This window comes from Lipotes vexillifer, unplaced genomic scaffold (assembly GCF_000442215.2).
Source record: "Lipotes vexillifer unplaced genomic scaffold, Lipotes_vexillifer_v1.1 scaffold693, whole genome shotgun sequence".
Lineage (NCBI taxonomy): Eukaryota > Metazoa > Chordata > Mammalia > Artiodactyla > Lipotidae > Lipotes > Lipotes vexillifer.
In genome coordinates, this window is record NW_006783500.1 from 1,217,629 (window position 1) to 1,235,155 (window position 17,527).

Genomic DNA, 17,527 nt, shown 5'->3' on the forward strand with positions numbered 1-17,527 from the left:
CAACTGTTTACAACTTCAAAGACAATTTTGTCTACTCTGTTATCTACTGCAATATTGATATATAATTTTGCTGTTAGATATGTGATTTTTAATTAAAAATCATATTTTCAAGTGTAAACATATATGTAGATTTCCCATACTATTATGGGAAAAGTAAATATATGAATACATATTTTTCTCAGTTATATTTTTGGTCCTCAAGGTTGACTATTTTAAAATTAGGTTAACTATAAGCTGCCACATTTCCATGATTAAATTAATTCTAGCCCCATACATGTTGATCCTCAGAAGTCCCTATGTTATAATCAAAACTGAACAAAGATTGTTGTTGCTGAAACAAGCCATGCCCTTGAGATCTGAAAAACTATGTCTCTTAAAAGAAAAATATGGATGCAGGCTCCCTGTCAATTCAAGGCTGACTCATCTGAAGCTGTAAGAAGGGAAAAGAAAAGTGTGTGTGACACACATGCCCAAGTCAAAAGCCTCAAGGCAGATGGTACCGGATGACCCAGTCCACGATGTGAGTTACCACTGCACAGAGAGAACAATTCTGGAAAGGAGGAAGTAGAAAGGACAAAGACCGAGTGGCCAAGGAAAATCCCGACACTCAACAATCTGAATTTTTACCCAGACATAAATTCATTTCTTGTTAAATGAATGAAATTGATAATTAATTACAGGACTTACAAATGTCTAAATAACAAAAGAAAAATAGGTAAAAATAGAAAACAGTGTATCAAAACCGGTTTCTCAGTTTTTCTAAAGGTAATCAGAGAAATTCAAACCAAAGAATCTCAACAGTATTCAAGAACTTGTATCTACAAGGTCTTTTAGATACTAACTTTCTTTCTGATTGGTCTTTAACTACACAGAACCTAGACTCTGAGGTTACACTGGTAACTTTTATATGGTTAAATCAGTCCTGCACACACACACACACACACACACACACACACACACACACACACACACACACACACACACACACACACAGAGGGGGGAGAGAGAGAGAGAGAGAGAGAGAGAGAGAGAGAGAGAGAGAGAGAGAGAGAGAGATAGAATGTTAAGTTTATTTTCTGAAAATTAGAAAGCAAAAGTATCTATAACCCCAAATCATGAAAGGTTCAAGAGTTAAATAGAACTGACTTTTGAATGTCAGTTGTTCTGAAGATGTGGGGATTTCATATGATACAGTTACCTATACATACATACACAGTGATACAGAACCATTACAAATGTTCGAACAAGAAGGAACTTAATAAGCATTAAAAAAAAAAACTTACTACAAAGAGAAGCTGATGGCACCACTGGTGAAGTCTACCAAACATCTGACGAAAAATGATCTTCCACAAACTTTTCCTAAGTAGAATAGTAGGGAATACTTCCAAGTTCATTCTATGAGGCTAGTATCCCCCTGATACCTAAATCAAAGACATCACAGGAAAACTACAGACCAGTACCCCTTATTAATACTTACACAAAAATCTTCAAAAATACTAGGAAATCAAATAAAGCAACAAATAAAATGGATAGCCAAGTGGGAATGCAAAATTGTCTCAACATATGAAAATAAAGCAGTACACCATATTGATAAGATAAAAGACAAAAAAGCACATTATTATCTCAATAGATGCAGAAAAAGCAGTTGAGAAAATCCAACATCCTTTCATGTTATGAACACTCAACATACTAGAAATGGAATGAAACTTTCTAAACCTGATAAAGAATATATACTAAAACCCCACGACTAGTATCATATTTAATAGGGAGAGACTGAAATCTTTCCCCCTAGTATCAGGAGCAAGACAGGTATGTCTGCAATCACCACTTTTTGACATCTGGATGTCCACATGCAAAAGAATGGAATTGGATCCCTACCTCACACCATATATGAAAAGTAACTCAAAGTGGATCAAATACCTAAATGTACAAGCTAAAACTAAAACTCTTAAAAGAAAACCTAGGGGTAAATCTTTATGACCTTGAATTTGATACTAATTTCTTAGATAAAACACCAAAGCTACAAGTAACCAATGGAACACAGAACTATTCAACTTCATCAAAATTAAAAAACTTGTGTTTCAAGATACTATCAAGAAAATGAAAAGACAACTCACTAAATGGGAGAAAATATTTGCAAATCATTTATCTGACAAGGATATAGTATCCATCATACGTAAAAAAAACTCTTACAACTGAACAATAAAGACAAATAACCCAATTAAAAATGGACAAATGATTAAATCAATATTTATCCAAAGAAGAAATATGAATAGCTAAAGAGTACACGATAAGATACTAAGCATCATTATTCATTAGGGAAATACAAATCAAAACCACAATAAGATAACCATTCACACACTCCACACCTCCAAGATGACTATAACTAAAAAGACTGACAATAACAAGTGTTGACAGGATGTAGAGAAATTGGAACCCACACACACTGCGGGTGGAAATGTAAAATGGTGCAGTCACTTTGAAATCCTCTTAGCTGGTAGAAACGTAAAATGGTGCAGCTATTTTGAAACACAGCGTGACAGTTCCTAAAAAATGTAAACATACAGTTGCCAAATGACTCAAAAATTTCATTCCTAGGTTTATACTTAAGAGGACTGAGAACATACACATCCACTCAAAAACTTGTACATAAATGTTAAAAGCTGCTTTATACAGCATACAAATTGGAAACAATCCAAATGTCCATTAACAGATGGATAAATTAAAAAGTGGTATATACATACAATGGAATACTATTTGGCAATAAAAGGAATGAAGTACTGATACTTGCTGTAACATGGATGAATCTTGAAAATATTATGCTAAATGATGAAAAACAGACATAAATAATCACATATTATATGATTCAGTTTATATTAAATGCCCAGAATAGGCAAATCCATAGAGACAGAAAATAGGTTAGTGGTTTCTAGAAGCTGGGTTTTGAGGGGAATAGGGAATAATGCTAGTGGATATTAGGTTTCTTTTTGGAGTGATCAAAATATTCTGAAATTACATAGTGGTGATAGTTGCACAATTTTGTAAAAGCTAGTAACTTTTACACTTTGAAAATGTGAACTGTATGTATGGCATATTAATCTTTTCTTAATTTTGAAATTTTAAATTTGAAATTTTTTCTTAATTTTGAAAAGTGGTCAATCACCAAAAAAAAAACAAAGGAAAACCAAAAAAAGACTGAACAGAAATATGATCTATGTACCTCTCTGGATTCGACTTATTCCTGATCATGACATTGTCCACAGGAATGTAAACATTGTTTGTCTAAACATAGTTTTCCCTTGGCTATATACTCTTTTTCTAGATTTTTGCTTTCACATTCCAACTTTAGCATTTCTAGTGTGACCAGCCATCCCAGTTTTCCCAGGAGTGAGGGGCGTTCCCAGGACAAGAGACTTTCAGCAGTAAAACATGGAAAGTTCCAGGAAAACTGAGACAAGCTTGTTCTTGTCTGATTTTGTATAATTTACTTAAGTTCTTTTCTCTTTGTCTAAGTCCTGTGATGTTATCTATCCTGCCTCTTCCATTCTTTTCTTCAAACTGACACCTTCTCCCTGTGCTACTTCTTTTTTTTTTAATCTTAAACTATTTTAATAATGAAGTTATTTCTAAAATTCACTTTTTGGAGACATAAAATTAGTCTTATAGAAGACATACTTTTTAAGCTCTGTAAAACAACTTTGAAATTAAATTAAATTTATCATAAACTATTTTCTATTAAATATGTTTTAATTTTATTTTTTATTGGAGTGTACTTGATTTACAATGTTGTAGTAGTTTCAGGCTTATGGCAGTGATATATATATATATATATATATATTCAAATTCTTTTCCCTTATAGGTTATTACAAAATATCGAGTATAGTTCTCCGTGGCATTTCATTTATGTTAATGGTTTTATTATAAAGTAATTGTTCACAAATTAGTATAACTCATCTAGGTCTCTCTTGAGTTTGAGGTATGAATAGCCAACTGTCTTTGGATGTTTCAATCAGAGATATCTTTGGACACTAACACATACATCTAATGCTAAATCTAAACTAGTTTTAGTGCCTAAGTTAACTCTCTTCCTGACATGATCACATCCACTCAATCTCTTGAGATAAAGTGAGTTATCTCCTCTTCACTTTGCTGTATTATCACAGCTAATGAATCACTGTACCCTAATTACACCACCCGGCAAACATTCTCAAATCTGCACTACCCCCTACCTCTCCTGCTTAGACCTGCTTCCAACCATGGCTGGAATTGATGAGTAGACAAACGTTTCTCAGACTTTTAAAATCCATGATCACTTTGAAAAACTCAAAAACCCCATAATGTTATGTCAACTTTCAAATATCGTATTAAAAATAAAACCAAAGACAAGACCCAACATATATCTTATGTCCTCCAAATTAGAACAGTGTCCTCTTCTTCAGAGATGTCAGTGCTGCACCTTCTGAATCCTTTATTTCTCTCTCTCCCACTCACCATCCGTCACACACGCACTCTCACCCACACAAGCAGACAACATACAGATACGCACACGTGGACGCTCACAGGCTCCAGCAATGAGTACATGTTGTAAATCATCCCCCACAAGCTGATGTTTCAGGGCCTCCAGGCAACTGTTTCCTCCTTCTGGAGACCGTATTCTAAAACTGCTCCCTATTCAACTACTCATCCTTCAAAATTCATATGAACCGTCGCAGGCTCTGAAAGTCCTTCTCTGACCCCGTCAACCCCAAAGAGATTGAATCATTTTCTCTTTTTTAAACATACTTCTAGTGTTGCAGATATCATGTAGTAATACCATTGATCGCATTATGTAATGCTGCCCCCAACTTGGGGAGGAACTGCTTTATATATATATTCCTCTTATACCTGAGGAATAGCAGCCATCAAACTCAATTTATTGAACTAATGTTTTTAGTATATTTATTACTTTGATTAAGTGATGACAACTTAGGCAGCATGCTTAAAATATGTGACATTTTAATAACTGAAAAAAGAATCTTCAGAGAGTTTACACACACAGTTATCAAAATATAAAGTATATCGACATGTGCAGCCATCAACCTAGACTTGTAAAATAGAAGGTACAAGTGACCCGAGTACAGTCACCCTACTCCCTATCCACCCACTAATAATCTATCTCTGTTTTCCTACTCACTATGCACAATCAACATCTCCTTCTCCTGACTTCTTATTTTCTCGTCACACCTATAGAAATAGAGTATTTCCACCCACTTATATGCTAAAACTGCTATGGCAAATGCCACCAATGACCCCTCTGTGGCCAAATCCAATGCACATTTTTTTTTTATCTCTTAAATTATTGATTTTCTGTGGCATTTGCTACTGTTGGGCATCCCTCCTGGGTCCTTCTACCACCGTGGTTTCTCCTGCTTCTTTGACGATTATTTCTCAGCTGAGCCAGGGGAGTTTCTTCTTTTACCTACCCCTTAAGCATTGGTTTTACCCAGGCGCTCTGTTATGTTTTCCAACTCTGTACCCTTTGCGGATGTCATCTAGTTCCCCAGCTAACTGAGTGCTTCAGGTTCATGTACCCAACTTTTTCTTGGACAGGTACCCTTAGGTAATGCACGGGTGCCCAAAATCATCATATCACAATCTGAACTCCTCACTGCCCAGCTACCCATAGGCCTGATTTGCTTTTTTATCTCCCCATCTCAGCTGGAGGTCCTCAATCAAACAAACCATTGAAATGACAGCCCCCTAAACTCTTTCCTTACAAACCATATTCAATTGACAACTAAGCACTGCCTGTTCGCCTTCTTACTAAGCTCTTGAAATGTTTCCTTCCCACACCCTCTGCTACTCCTGTAGGTCAAGACCTTCTCTGGACTGTTGCAGTAGTCTATTAATTGACTTGCTTGTCTCCAGCTGTGTCCACATCCTGTTCATATTCCATTATCCCTACTTCTGCCAAAGTAAGTAATACATATTTTATATAAACATACACACAGTGCAAATCTGACTAATTAAAATCCATCAGTGCATCATCATAATTAAAAAAAAAAAAATAGGGTGAGCGAAGGGATTGTCAGAAAAGAGGATCCAGCAAGATGACAGCTGCTTCTTCTCAGCCACTCTATTCAGAGGGGCCACCAGGAAAGTCCCACTAGGTGCATGGTAAGTTACAACAGATTTCCACAACTAAAGTCTACGGAGAGCAGAAACAAAGTAAGAAAAAACATTATCTAAAGTCTCGTTGGCAAGGATGCCAATAGCTGTTTCACATCTAATAATTCCAGTTTTAAGTGGACATTGGAATAAGTGGGACCAATTAAAATGGAACCTCAATATGTGGAATACAACACATCTTAAAATCAACTTTAATTCCTCAAAGAACTTTCCCCAAAGTTGCTTGAATCCTAACATAAGCAAAATGTTTTCTAATGCCTAGAACATAAGAAGGAAAGTGGGGATCATTAAATTTTTTATGAATTATCAACCAAAGTTCCACCATCAGGAAAAAGGCTTTATAGCTAGAACATTTATAGAAAAAAAATGGCAACATCATTAAGAGTACTTCCTCCAACTTAGAACTTTAAAAAATGTAATTATAAATCATTTTTACTGTGGATAAATCTAAATTATTTGTATTCCTTGAAAAGTACTGACTAAATGTAGAAGGACAATATTCGAGTATACTTATTGAGATAAAATCTATAACCCATCTATGGAGCCTCTTGAAATTTATTTACCCAAATTTTTTATCCTAAAACATAAATAATTTTGAATCTCTGATTGTATGTAACATACAAAATATAAGCATTTAAACGTCGTATTTAATTTCAGTCTTTGCCAATGGGAATAAAAACGACACGGCAAAAGAATTACAAGAATTTACTTTTCTTCTCATAGCCTTTTGACAATCTTCTTACTTTATTTTGGTTTTATTTCAAAGAATTCTCAGATAGCTAAAGGAGCCTATAGAAAATCACTCTCAAGACACATTTCTTCAATGGCTTTCACAAAAAAACTTGGAAGGAGACATTTCCCCGGTAGTAACTACTTGGCTGTAACGGCTATTATAACAGCACTGCTGAGACATTTTAAGGAAATGTTTAATTTTTCTTACCAGGAGCATAATTCCTTTCAAAAGATTAAATATATCTTGTTACTCTGCAGAATTTTAAAGCTTTTCAAGTTTTATCTCATCAAAATCCACATTTTCAACATAGTTTACTTATGTGGTTTCTACTCTAGTTCCCTTAGGTTGGTCATTTAACCCTTCATGTATCCACACTCGGGGTTACAATAACAAAAACAAAACCAATGGGCCACCCCTCTTTTAGATTGTCCCTTACCTTTAAATGACCCAGTGCGAGGTTGGCCATGAACTACCTGTGCACTTCCCTTATTCACAACAAGGAAAGTAGCCCTTTCTGTACCTTTTCTCCATATTCCTAGAGTCTTAGGCTCCAATCCACATACATTCTAAATCCAAAATGTATAGAATTTCTGACACCCTAGAGCCCTAAAAAGTGTGTCTCTTTCCTCTAATTAGCTTTATGCTTCCCATATGACATTAGAAACAGCACTTAATAAAGATGCTTGATACACAGAGCTCCTGTTTCCAGATCATTTTATCTAATTCAACAGTAGCTTTTTACCCCCCAGAGACCCCAGAGGAGCCACAGTTTGTACACCCGCATGCAGTGTAAATGAATACATATGTAACCAGTGATCTGTGTAAGAGACGACATTTTCAGTCAATAAAACCAATGCCATACTCACGGTGAAGGCTGGTGGGGTTGGTGTTCGACATTTCTTGGGGTTTTGCAGGCAGCAGGCTTCACCATGTCCCTGACCACACACCTGGGGCGCATGATAGACAGCACAATGCACTATTAATTATAAAATGGGGAGAAACATCTGGAAATTAAACATGGTACTGAAAACAAGTCTTAAGGGAAACTCTTTGCAAACCCCTTAATGTTAACCTGGAGTCCCTGGAAAGCGCTGGGGGTTGGAAACCTTCAACTCAGGCTTCCAAGTGTTCAGTTACACCCAGATGAAGTCCGTGCTGGCCTCGGTATTGGATTTCCCTTTTAGTACCAAAAAAATGATTGTCAGCAGCCTTCCCCATAGGAGCAAGGCTACTGAAAGCTTTGGCCTCACCGTATGAAGACATCTGAAAGCTTAAACATAGGAACGGCTGTTGTGTTTAAAATGCGCAGGACGTTCTGTGGCTTTGGCTATTTTACTAAAAGACACGGACTCTTGTTTCACACCCTTTATCACACACAGGTCTTTCTCTTTATGAAAAAAGAGATCTGAGAGCCTTCAAGACATCCCCCAAGTTCAAAATCCCTTCAAGCTAAGAAAAGAGGAAGAGTCAGAAGGAAATGTGCATAAATAAAGTGTGTGTATGTATGCGTGTGTGTGTAAAATAAATAGAGAAGATACCTGCATAGTGTGAAAATAAACAGGAAAAGGTCTTTGTGTCTTATGTTCTCCATCAAAGAATAAAGAAATGCAGAGGATGGATCACAGCTCCAAAGGGCAGCAAGAGGAGATGCCTTTAGCCTCATGTCAACAGGGCTTACAGAGTGCTGGAGAGATTCATTGGCATAGACAAGAAAACATCCCCTTCTGAGGCTGTCCTTGGATGGCTCAGATGTTCCTTCACTTCAAAAGCTTTGAAACAAACCTTGCTTAGAATAGGGAAGCCCTGATCATAAAGCTGGGGCCCTACATCTCAGATTTTGCTACATGGAAAAGCCCCTTAGGACACAGCGTTCTCAACCATGAACCTGGTTCTTAACGTTCACGGCAGCTTTGACTGCCCTTGGAGGTTTGACTACCCTGTTGATATTTTAAGGCCAGTCATGTTATTCCAGAAGTGGATCAGGGGTGAGGCAGTGGCAGATAAACTGCCTTCTCAGAGCTAAAAGCTGCATGGCAAAATTCTCCACTTCTGAAAGAAACGATACAGGGAAACATCGTGGACACAATGCATGGAAACGTGCACACACACACACACACACACACACACACACACACACACACAGAGCTCATTCCAAACAAGATCAAGTGAGACTTAGAAATCAATGCGTAACGTGACGAGAAAAGAAAACAGGGCCATTTCAAAGCCTTCCCTCCTGGGCTCAAAGGAAAGAAACACGGTGTTTGTCTAGTGCAAGTGCTAAACTCTTAATGGACTGGTCACCAGCCAAAGGAGCAGAAGGTCACTCAGGCAGCAGGGTTCAGAGAACATTCAAGCAGGCAGTTGCCAGGCAGAAGTAATACCCCAGGGTTTCTGAGCTCTGAAATGTTAATATAACTTACACCAGTACAGCGCTCAGGAAGTTACGTTTCATAGCACTGGGAAATCTTTAGCAATTCCCACTCAACTAAAAACAGCCCACGCGGTATGTTGAATCTACATGCACTGGTTTGTAAAAATATCGGAACTATCACCAACTTTGGAAAAAATTTTGAAGGATTATATCTGTGAGAAACCATATGCAACCTCCATCTTAGTGCATTTCTTTTTTTTCTTCCCCTAAAGATTCAGGTATTTAGACAAAGCTTTGGGAAAAAAAGAAATCTGTCACTTAGAGTTTTCCTTCAATATGCTTTTAAGTAACTCTTTCCTAATAAATGTGGAATGTCAGCCAGCACGAAGGGTAGGTTTCTAAGCAAAACACATTTGTGTGTGTGTGTGAAAGACCATGTCTATGTAAGGAAATTCTCATCTAATCTCAAGTACTCAGTGGTTTTGTTTTAAAGCTGTAATAGCTGGCATACTTCATCTGTCTGCACATGCTATAGAATCTTCTAAGTAAAAACTTGCATTTCTGAACTTTAAAGTTTCATTGGATAGTGAAAATAAACACATCAATACTCAAAAGCAATATACTTAGAATTTAAATGTACTTAATTTAAAATATACTTACTTAAATTAATTAATATATTTTATTTTTAAAAAACAAGAAAAAAACATATTTTTCATACTAACCTATAATCCTAACCTCAGTTCCAGAGTGAGGTAGCTAGCTATTGAATCTGTTTTCATGGAGAAAGCTGTTTGATTCAGATTGCTAGTTACTTAAGCAATTTGAGGGAGCGCTAAACTATGGCAATATGTATTCCTACATCTTCTAATTTGACTTCTTTTAGCTGAAATTGCTTCTAGAGAAAGAGAAGTAAAAAAAACCTACTCTCAGAACAAGATACATAAAATAATACAATGCACTCCTCAGAATTTTGTCAGCCTGGGTGGATTAGCATTTCTTTAAAGTTGTAATTGGATTGTTGTGTCTGGCCTATTGTGGTCTGAGGGATAAACCATAATGGTGCTGCCAGTTGTAATATGTGGAAACTGTTCGGCTCCAGCAGTTTCCATTCTCTCCCAGGCATTAGACTTATTATAATAACACGGACCCCTCCTACTTTAAGAAACACAAGAGTGTTATGTCAGCAGGTTGCGGTGATCAAGGGTCTTTCTTACGTATGATTTATTCCTTCAGCCAGACTCAAGGAGGCCACAGACAGGCCACAATGCCAACTTCCCAGAATGGTTATGGATGGAGAGACCAGGAGTCCAAGGTGGTGACCTCTTATTCTTGCAACGTCTTCAGTTATTCAGGGGGTTATCAGATGTGGACTCTTCACAGCCTTGGAAGAGCTTGTGAGCATCCCTCACCACTCAAGCATCACTGAGGATTTATGCAAATGAGGCATCCTGCAAGCATCTCAGGGAAGCTCCCCCTGGCTCCGCCCTCTGCGCGGCTGGGTTTTATGAATGACTGCAATCAAGGCTGAACGGCTGCCAACTGCCCACTCTTCTCTGCACGTACACACAGAGAAACCTGCCCGGCCGCAAGCCCGCAGATGAGGCCGTGGCAATGCTTTCATCCCCCCAGACAGGAATGAAATGTGCTCGCGGAGACTTAAGAGTATGTGAATGAAAAATTCTCAATGCCTTCGAAAAAACACAATTTACATAATTACTTTCTCTCTTTTGAGTTTCCATTTTGGTGCCTGCAGTCACCAGTCCCCCTTCTGCCTCCCCCTCCCTGCAAAAAACTAAAAAACAAACAAACAAAATCTCACTATTTTATGAAATTTTAACTCAACTGAACTTGATGACAGTGTCAGGAGTCTAGTGACTGGTCAGTGAGGTGTCACATAGATGATGCCACCTTTGCATTTCTGTTCCCATCTTTTGGGTTTGGGATTTTACTCGGGTTTCTCCTGTCATTGATGGAGACAATAAACAGTGCTGGGGGAAGTGTATGTGTGCTTGAGGGAATGAAACACTTTTCAAATACACAATCTTCTAATTTGCTGATCTCTGATCAAAAACACAGAAACAAGGAAAAGCAGGCAAGAAGAGACCTCAGGGGCTCTGTAAGCAGCCATTTGCTCCTAAAACTCTCACTCAGCGCTCTGGACTCCTCCTCCATAAGACATTACGCAAAAGGACTCAAATATCTGCAAAATTCCTGTCTCCAGCCTGAGCCTCTCAAACTCCAGACATCCAACCGTCTCCACAACACTTTTGCTTGGCTTTCCAGTAGGCCTCTCAAAATCAGCATTTACCAACTGGAATCCACCCTGCCCCATGCACCTGACCCTCCACGGCCATCACCATCTTGGCTGATTGTAAATAGGTTTCTCTAGCTGTTCAGGCCGAAAGCTTATTAGACTCAAAGCCTCGTTTCTCCCACACCTGTGTCCAGTCCATCACAACGGTTCTCCTTTCCAAACATGTGCAGAGTCTGTCCATTCCTCCTCTGTCCCCCACGGCCATCCTGATGGGGCCAGTATGGTCTTTTCCTTGGATTCCCACAATAGACTTCTCCCTGGCTGCCTGGCACACACCCTTTGGAAAGATAAATCAGATCATAACTCCTCTGCTCAAAATCTTGCAGCAGTGCCCCAGTTTACTTACAGAAAAATGCCAGAGTCCTTAGAGTGTAGTCTGGCCCTCCTGTAACTCCCAGAGTTCTTCTCCTACTATCCCCTCCCCAGCACTCCCCGCCCCATTCACTCTACCCCAGCTGCAGCGGCCTTTTCTTGCTGGTCTTCCTCAGATGTACCAGGCTTGGTTTTGCTCAGGGCCTTTGCACCAACCATTGCTTCCATTGGGAATGCTCCTCCCTGATACGGGTAAGACTAACCCCCTCACCTCTCTGCAGTCTTGGCTCAAACATCAGTGTTTGGTGGTTCCTACTCTGATTACCTGCTTATGACTACAGTCTGCCCCCACCAGACTTTCCGTGCCCTTCACCTTGCTCTACTACTTACTACATGTGCCCCTCCCCGGGGCCTCCACCCAGGCTGAAATACGAGCTGCTCAGGAGGAAGGATCTCTGTCTGCTTCAATGACAAAGGCCCAGAGCCCAGAACAGGGCAGGACTGTAATAGTCACTCATTACATATGTGTTAAATGAATGAATAAGATAAAAAGATAAAAAGCTGTTAGTACTCTCACATGCTAAAACACAGTGATTTACAAGAGATTTAGGTAATGCTTTTTCGCAAGATTACAGCATATTTCTATAAAATATCTGCAAAATATAAATTAATCCATGATCAACAAATTTTATGATTTGAATAATCCACTAAATTTGTTTTTATATGGTTTGACTGAGGGTCATTCTCTTTCCAAACAAGAAAAAAAAATGACTTATTTAGTGTAAAGCACTCTTCAGTGTCACATTATTGCTTTGAACAAATGAGACACTATTTAACATTTAGTATACTGCTATTTTATCAAATAAAACTTTAAAATAATTAATTGTACATGAGATAATTCCTTAATAGTAAAGAGAGAAAATTAATCCCCTTTTCTTTTGATTTTTCTAAACAGGGTAGGAAAATAAGAAAAACTGTTTACTGTCATCTATTATGTACTAAAATGTCCACAGATATTTAGATAGTATCTTATTTAATCTTCACACTGCCCTGCAAAGGGGATGCGATTGTCCCATTTGACAGATGAAGAAACTGCTAAGATCTAAGAGATTAAATTTATTTTTCCAGTGATAATTGGAAAATGTTGATATTTTAAGAAGCCAAGATTTGTATCCAGGTTTGTTTGGGACCAAAGCTAATGTCCTTTCCATCATTCCAAGGAGCGTTCTGACATTAATACTTAAAAGATAAATGGAAACTAATAAAAATCAATCATGAAGTTACAGAGTCCAGTATCCTCTGATATGTTTCAATATCACTGACTTCATGACATAGATACATTATTGAAGCTATTCAAATAACCTCACGTAACTGAGTGTTTTTGAAACGGTATTCTAGTATTTATTGCAAGACCATATTCTCCAAATATATCAGGAGGACAATGGTGATAGCAGGGTGTCAGTTTGGCTAAATTGAAATGTAGACTGACCTTGAGACCAGTGGGAATGTGAAATGCAAGGCATGTCATCTGGTATAGAGAAAAACAGTTTATATAAGAAAAAGAATCAAGAAAGCGAAAAAGATTTAAGAGATCATTTGCAAGACACATATAATTCAATTGATAAAAATCTTTTCAAAAATGTTTTTCAAAGGAGGTCATCAAAAGTGATTTTCTCATCTCCACTTACAAATACTAAAAGAGGAAAAGCTGAAAAATGTTATTTTACAAAATGAATTTTAAAAATTGCATATTCATGTCAACTTAACAGTGAACCAATCAGTATGATGACTGTTACCGCTAGGATGAAGATGAGACAGTGAAAATTCTCTACCAGAAGGGGAAAATGGATGTTGGTATTTTGAAAAGCCAGATGTACTAATCACAGATCATCAGGGCCTGGTTCACCTCTGATGTACATTCAGGGAACCCTCAGAAGCTACGTAAGAGTGGCTTTTATTTTTAAAAAGACACGGAGGACAGGCAAGGTAGGTTCCTAATTATAAGAAAAGGGAAACCAGCTGGCCATTTTTCACAGTGAGTGGTGAGGGCTATTAAACCTCCCTTAAGCAGGCCAGGAAGTTATTCACCAAACCAGACACAAAAGTATAGGACTCTAAAATAAAGGTGATTACAAGATACAGATTCACTACAGAGATTAACGTGTGATTTTAAAGTTTGGAAAAACAAATTTTTCAAAGACTGATAAGATGATGACCCAAATGGGAAGGAAATCCAAAAAAGAGGGGATATGTGGATATGTACAGCTGATTCACTTTGTTATACAGCAGAAACTCACGCAACATTGTAAAGCAACTCTACTCCAATAAAAATTTTAAAAGTTCTGATAAGAAGGAAAATCATAGGCAAGAGGTCAGTCAAGTCCTTGGTCTTCTGGATTATTCACACCTGCCTGTTTATCACCTCTTATGTCTCTGGAATGCTTATAGGCTTAGTTCTACAAGGTCCTAATATTGCCTCCAGTATGGCAGCGGTATGGCCAATTAACCTCTTTTTACCCAAGCTATGATTCTCTGTTAACACAATCAGTTTCTTTCTCCAGACCTTTGGATTTATATCTGCTACCATCCCCCACATGCCATCCTGTTGACAATTTCCTACTTGCTAATCCGTGTGCATTCTCCAACGGTCACCTGCTGCTTGCAAAATACAACACAACTTTCGAAAAATCAAGATCACCAGAAAATACCTTCCACTAAACCTGCAAGAGAGAACGACTTCTGTGCATTCCATAGAGGGGGGGGCGGGGAACCCTCTATCTAGTGAGAAGTACGGGACTTCCAGAGGCAGGAAGCAACCATAGCAGCAGGTCCTGAACCCTCCAGGGGTAAAGAGAGAGGAGCTCCAGTGGAAAGGCGGATGGTTGAGGGGAAAGAGGGTGATGCGGAAATAGAGAGTGAGGATAATTGCTCAAATGTCGACCAAAGGCGGGTTTTGAGAAAAGAGGCATGAGGAAGGGAAGACAGTTTTTTATATCTATGGGCACAATTCTAGGTGAGGGAATTTGCTTTGGGAAAGACGGGAGCTAAAGGGATGGGGGGAGGGGCAGAGGACACGGGAGGGGCACGGGGGCGGGGAGTGGGTAGGTGTTTAGAGAGGAGACGGAGTTGCTGGGAGACTGAGAGGGATGGCAATCAAACAGGTAGGGGATTTGTTCCCCAACTGCCACCTTTCATTGGACCATAACTGTCGTGTCCATTTCCCCCCAGAAAAGATTCTTGCAGGATAACGCTCCAGGAGACTCACTCTGAGAAGCTTTTGGAGAGTGAAAATCGTCTCTCCACCTCTCCTGCTATAGGCAGAGACTTCTGCTCAGAGCTCCCTCCTCACTCCTACCTATGCCAGGGGTGGGAGGAAGGCTCAAAGAAGCGCCCATCTCCCAGCAGCGAGGCAGCAGCATTTACGTTTTCACTAGTGAGAAGGGCTACCACATCTTACAAGCAGGAGTGAGTTGGCCGTTTCCTCCTTCACTTGCTGAGTGGAGCCCCGAGGGGGCCTCTCTTCCCTTCTTCCTGACAGTCCAGCCGTCCTGCCGGAAGCAGCCTGGACAGATCTGGGAGGAGCAGACTCTGCCGTGTTTCTAACTCCATCTGCTTCTCTTCCCCGCTGACCCAGGCCTACTCAGGCGATTTAGGTAAACATATCTGAAGCCTGCTTAGAAGACTTGGTCCTTTAGCTTCAGAGTGAGTTAAAAAAGCAAAAGCAAAATCACCACCACCACCTCAACCGGGAGTGACAGTTCACAGCAGTAAGAGAGAACATCAGAAAACTCAATGATAACTGATTTTCTCTAGCAAGAGAGGAAGCATCACCTGAATCCGGAAATTCAGCCTGTTTTGCGCCTCTTGCCCCCGTGATGGCACTTCTCTGTGGAACACCATGTCACAGGCTCTGGTTTGCACACAAAAAAGCCCCACCCATTTTTGTCTTCCACTAAAGACGGCATATTGCTCTAAAAGTGAGTGACAATGATAGTATCAGGGTAACATCTTGGAACAAGCATAAGGTTATCTTAAAGGGGAAATCGTTGACAGCTTTTAGTACTTTGGTTCCATTCATAAATAGGTCCGAAAACCCCTCACAGCCAACCCCTGTGCCTTACAGCCCAGCTGGGGACCACTGCTCTAACTGCTGGCTCCATCCCAAGCCTGGCGGAGGGTGGTCCCTCCACCTAAACAAACAGCCTCTGGCTTGAATGCCTGAGGTGAGAGAGACTGTTGGATCAGCAATAACAACACCAAGTTAAATGAGAATAGTACCACTCAGAGAGTCAGGTAAGTGAAAAGTGTCTTCATTAAATCCAAAAGGCAACTCAGCAAAACAAGATGAATTTCAAGAAATGGAAACCTAGTCAGATACGAAAACTCTGCAATAACAGGACAGGAAAAGGACAGACAGTAATATCAGCTAACATTTCTGAGTGCCTACAGTGGGCCAGGAGCTGAGCTAGGCGTCCCACATGCCTTTGGCCATGTCATCTGGTCACAGGTCACATATGGCACTTGCTGTCACCCAAGTTACACATTGGCTTGTACAATATCACCCTTTCTTCTTAGAAGCACAACTCATCATTTCAAAAACCACATGCTATCTGTGAAGTGCTTTGTTTTGAGCAAAAATATTATTTCATTGTCATTCACGTTTTAGCACAAGGCACAGGACTGTAATTGAATAGTTCAAGTTCTTAGCACCTCACATCCTCTTGCTACATTTCAGGGTCCTAGAAGAATAAGAGAGTTGTCTGATCATGGCTATCTACAGTTAAATGTCCAGGGTAAAGGATGCAATTTGGTGGTAAAGGGAGATGAATGGTATTTGTAAGGATTATTGCCAGAGCTTCTTTACAACTAACGATTTTTCTGCTTTTTATTTGTAACACAAAACCATAGCTCTTCAAATAATGATTTTTCGGTAGTTCTTTGTATGCCATTTCTCCACAGGCATTCACTCTCCTTGCTCATGGGGAGCCGGATAGCTAAATAAATACCTACTAAAAGGTCCATAATAGTTCCTTGGTGGGGTTTAAGTTGATTTTAAACAGATAAAATAAAATGGAAAAATGAAACTTGGAAAGGCATTAATGTAATATTTCAGGCATTGCTTTCAATTAATTATAAATACTCTCTCAACTGATTCACCTGCCTGGAAAGTTAGAGAGAAACTGGACTCAACCAGACATGAAAATGTATTGTCCATGAACTATTATAAACATGAAAATTCTATATAAGAAATATGCAATATTCCTTTTCTATGGTAAATGAATGTGTCTTTATTTTGTCAAGAGGCCGTGATGCTTCTTTTACTTAAAATATGACAAAAGGATGAAACCAAATCACTTGAGCATGTCAACAGGAACTTTAATAATTAATACCTGAATGTGATTGCTTTTTGCTCTAAACATTTTTGGCATTTAGAGTGAGAAAATAAAAAAATATTGGAAATTACTTTTTCCTCCCTTTCATCCAAACTGAAGAAAATATGAACAGATATTTAGAAAAAATATGAAAGGTGTGAGATTTGGAAAGATAATCAAGTGACTAGGACTTTTGATTCCTCACTGATAAGGGCGAACATTCTCCAAGCCCTTTTTTTTTTTTTTTTTTTTTTTTT

The 17,527-nt window shown here is 38.9% G+C and overlaps 1 protein-coding gene across 3 annotated transcripts in view; it reads right to left on the minus strand.

Annotated features, from left to right (window-relative positions):
* The window catches only part of RIMS1 (regulating synaptic membrane exocytosis 1), a 484,376-nt gene that overhangs the window by 400,281 nt on the left and 66,568 nt on the right, over positions 1-17,527 (minus strand). For 2 of the 3 annotated variants that reach the window (XM_007456119.1, XM_007456118.1), the window contains exons 2-3: positions 7,768-7,848; positions 2,607-2,615 (exon numbers count right to left, since the gene is read on the minus strand). In XM_007456119.1, the coding sequence (XP_007456181.1) occupies positions 2,607-2,615; positions 7,768-7,848 (90 nt within the window). The remainder of the gene's footprint in view (positions 1-2,606; positions 2,616-7,767; positions 7,849-17,527) is intronic. The other variant, XM_007456117.1, reaches the window with a different exon arrangement.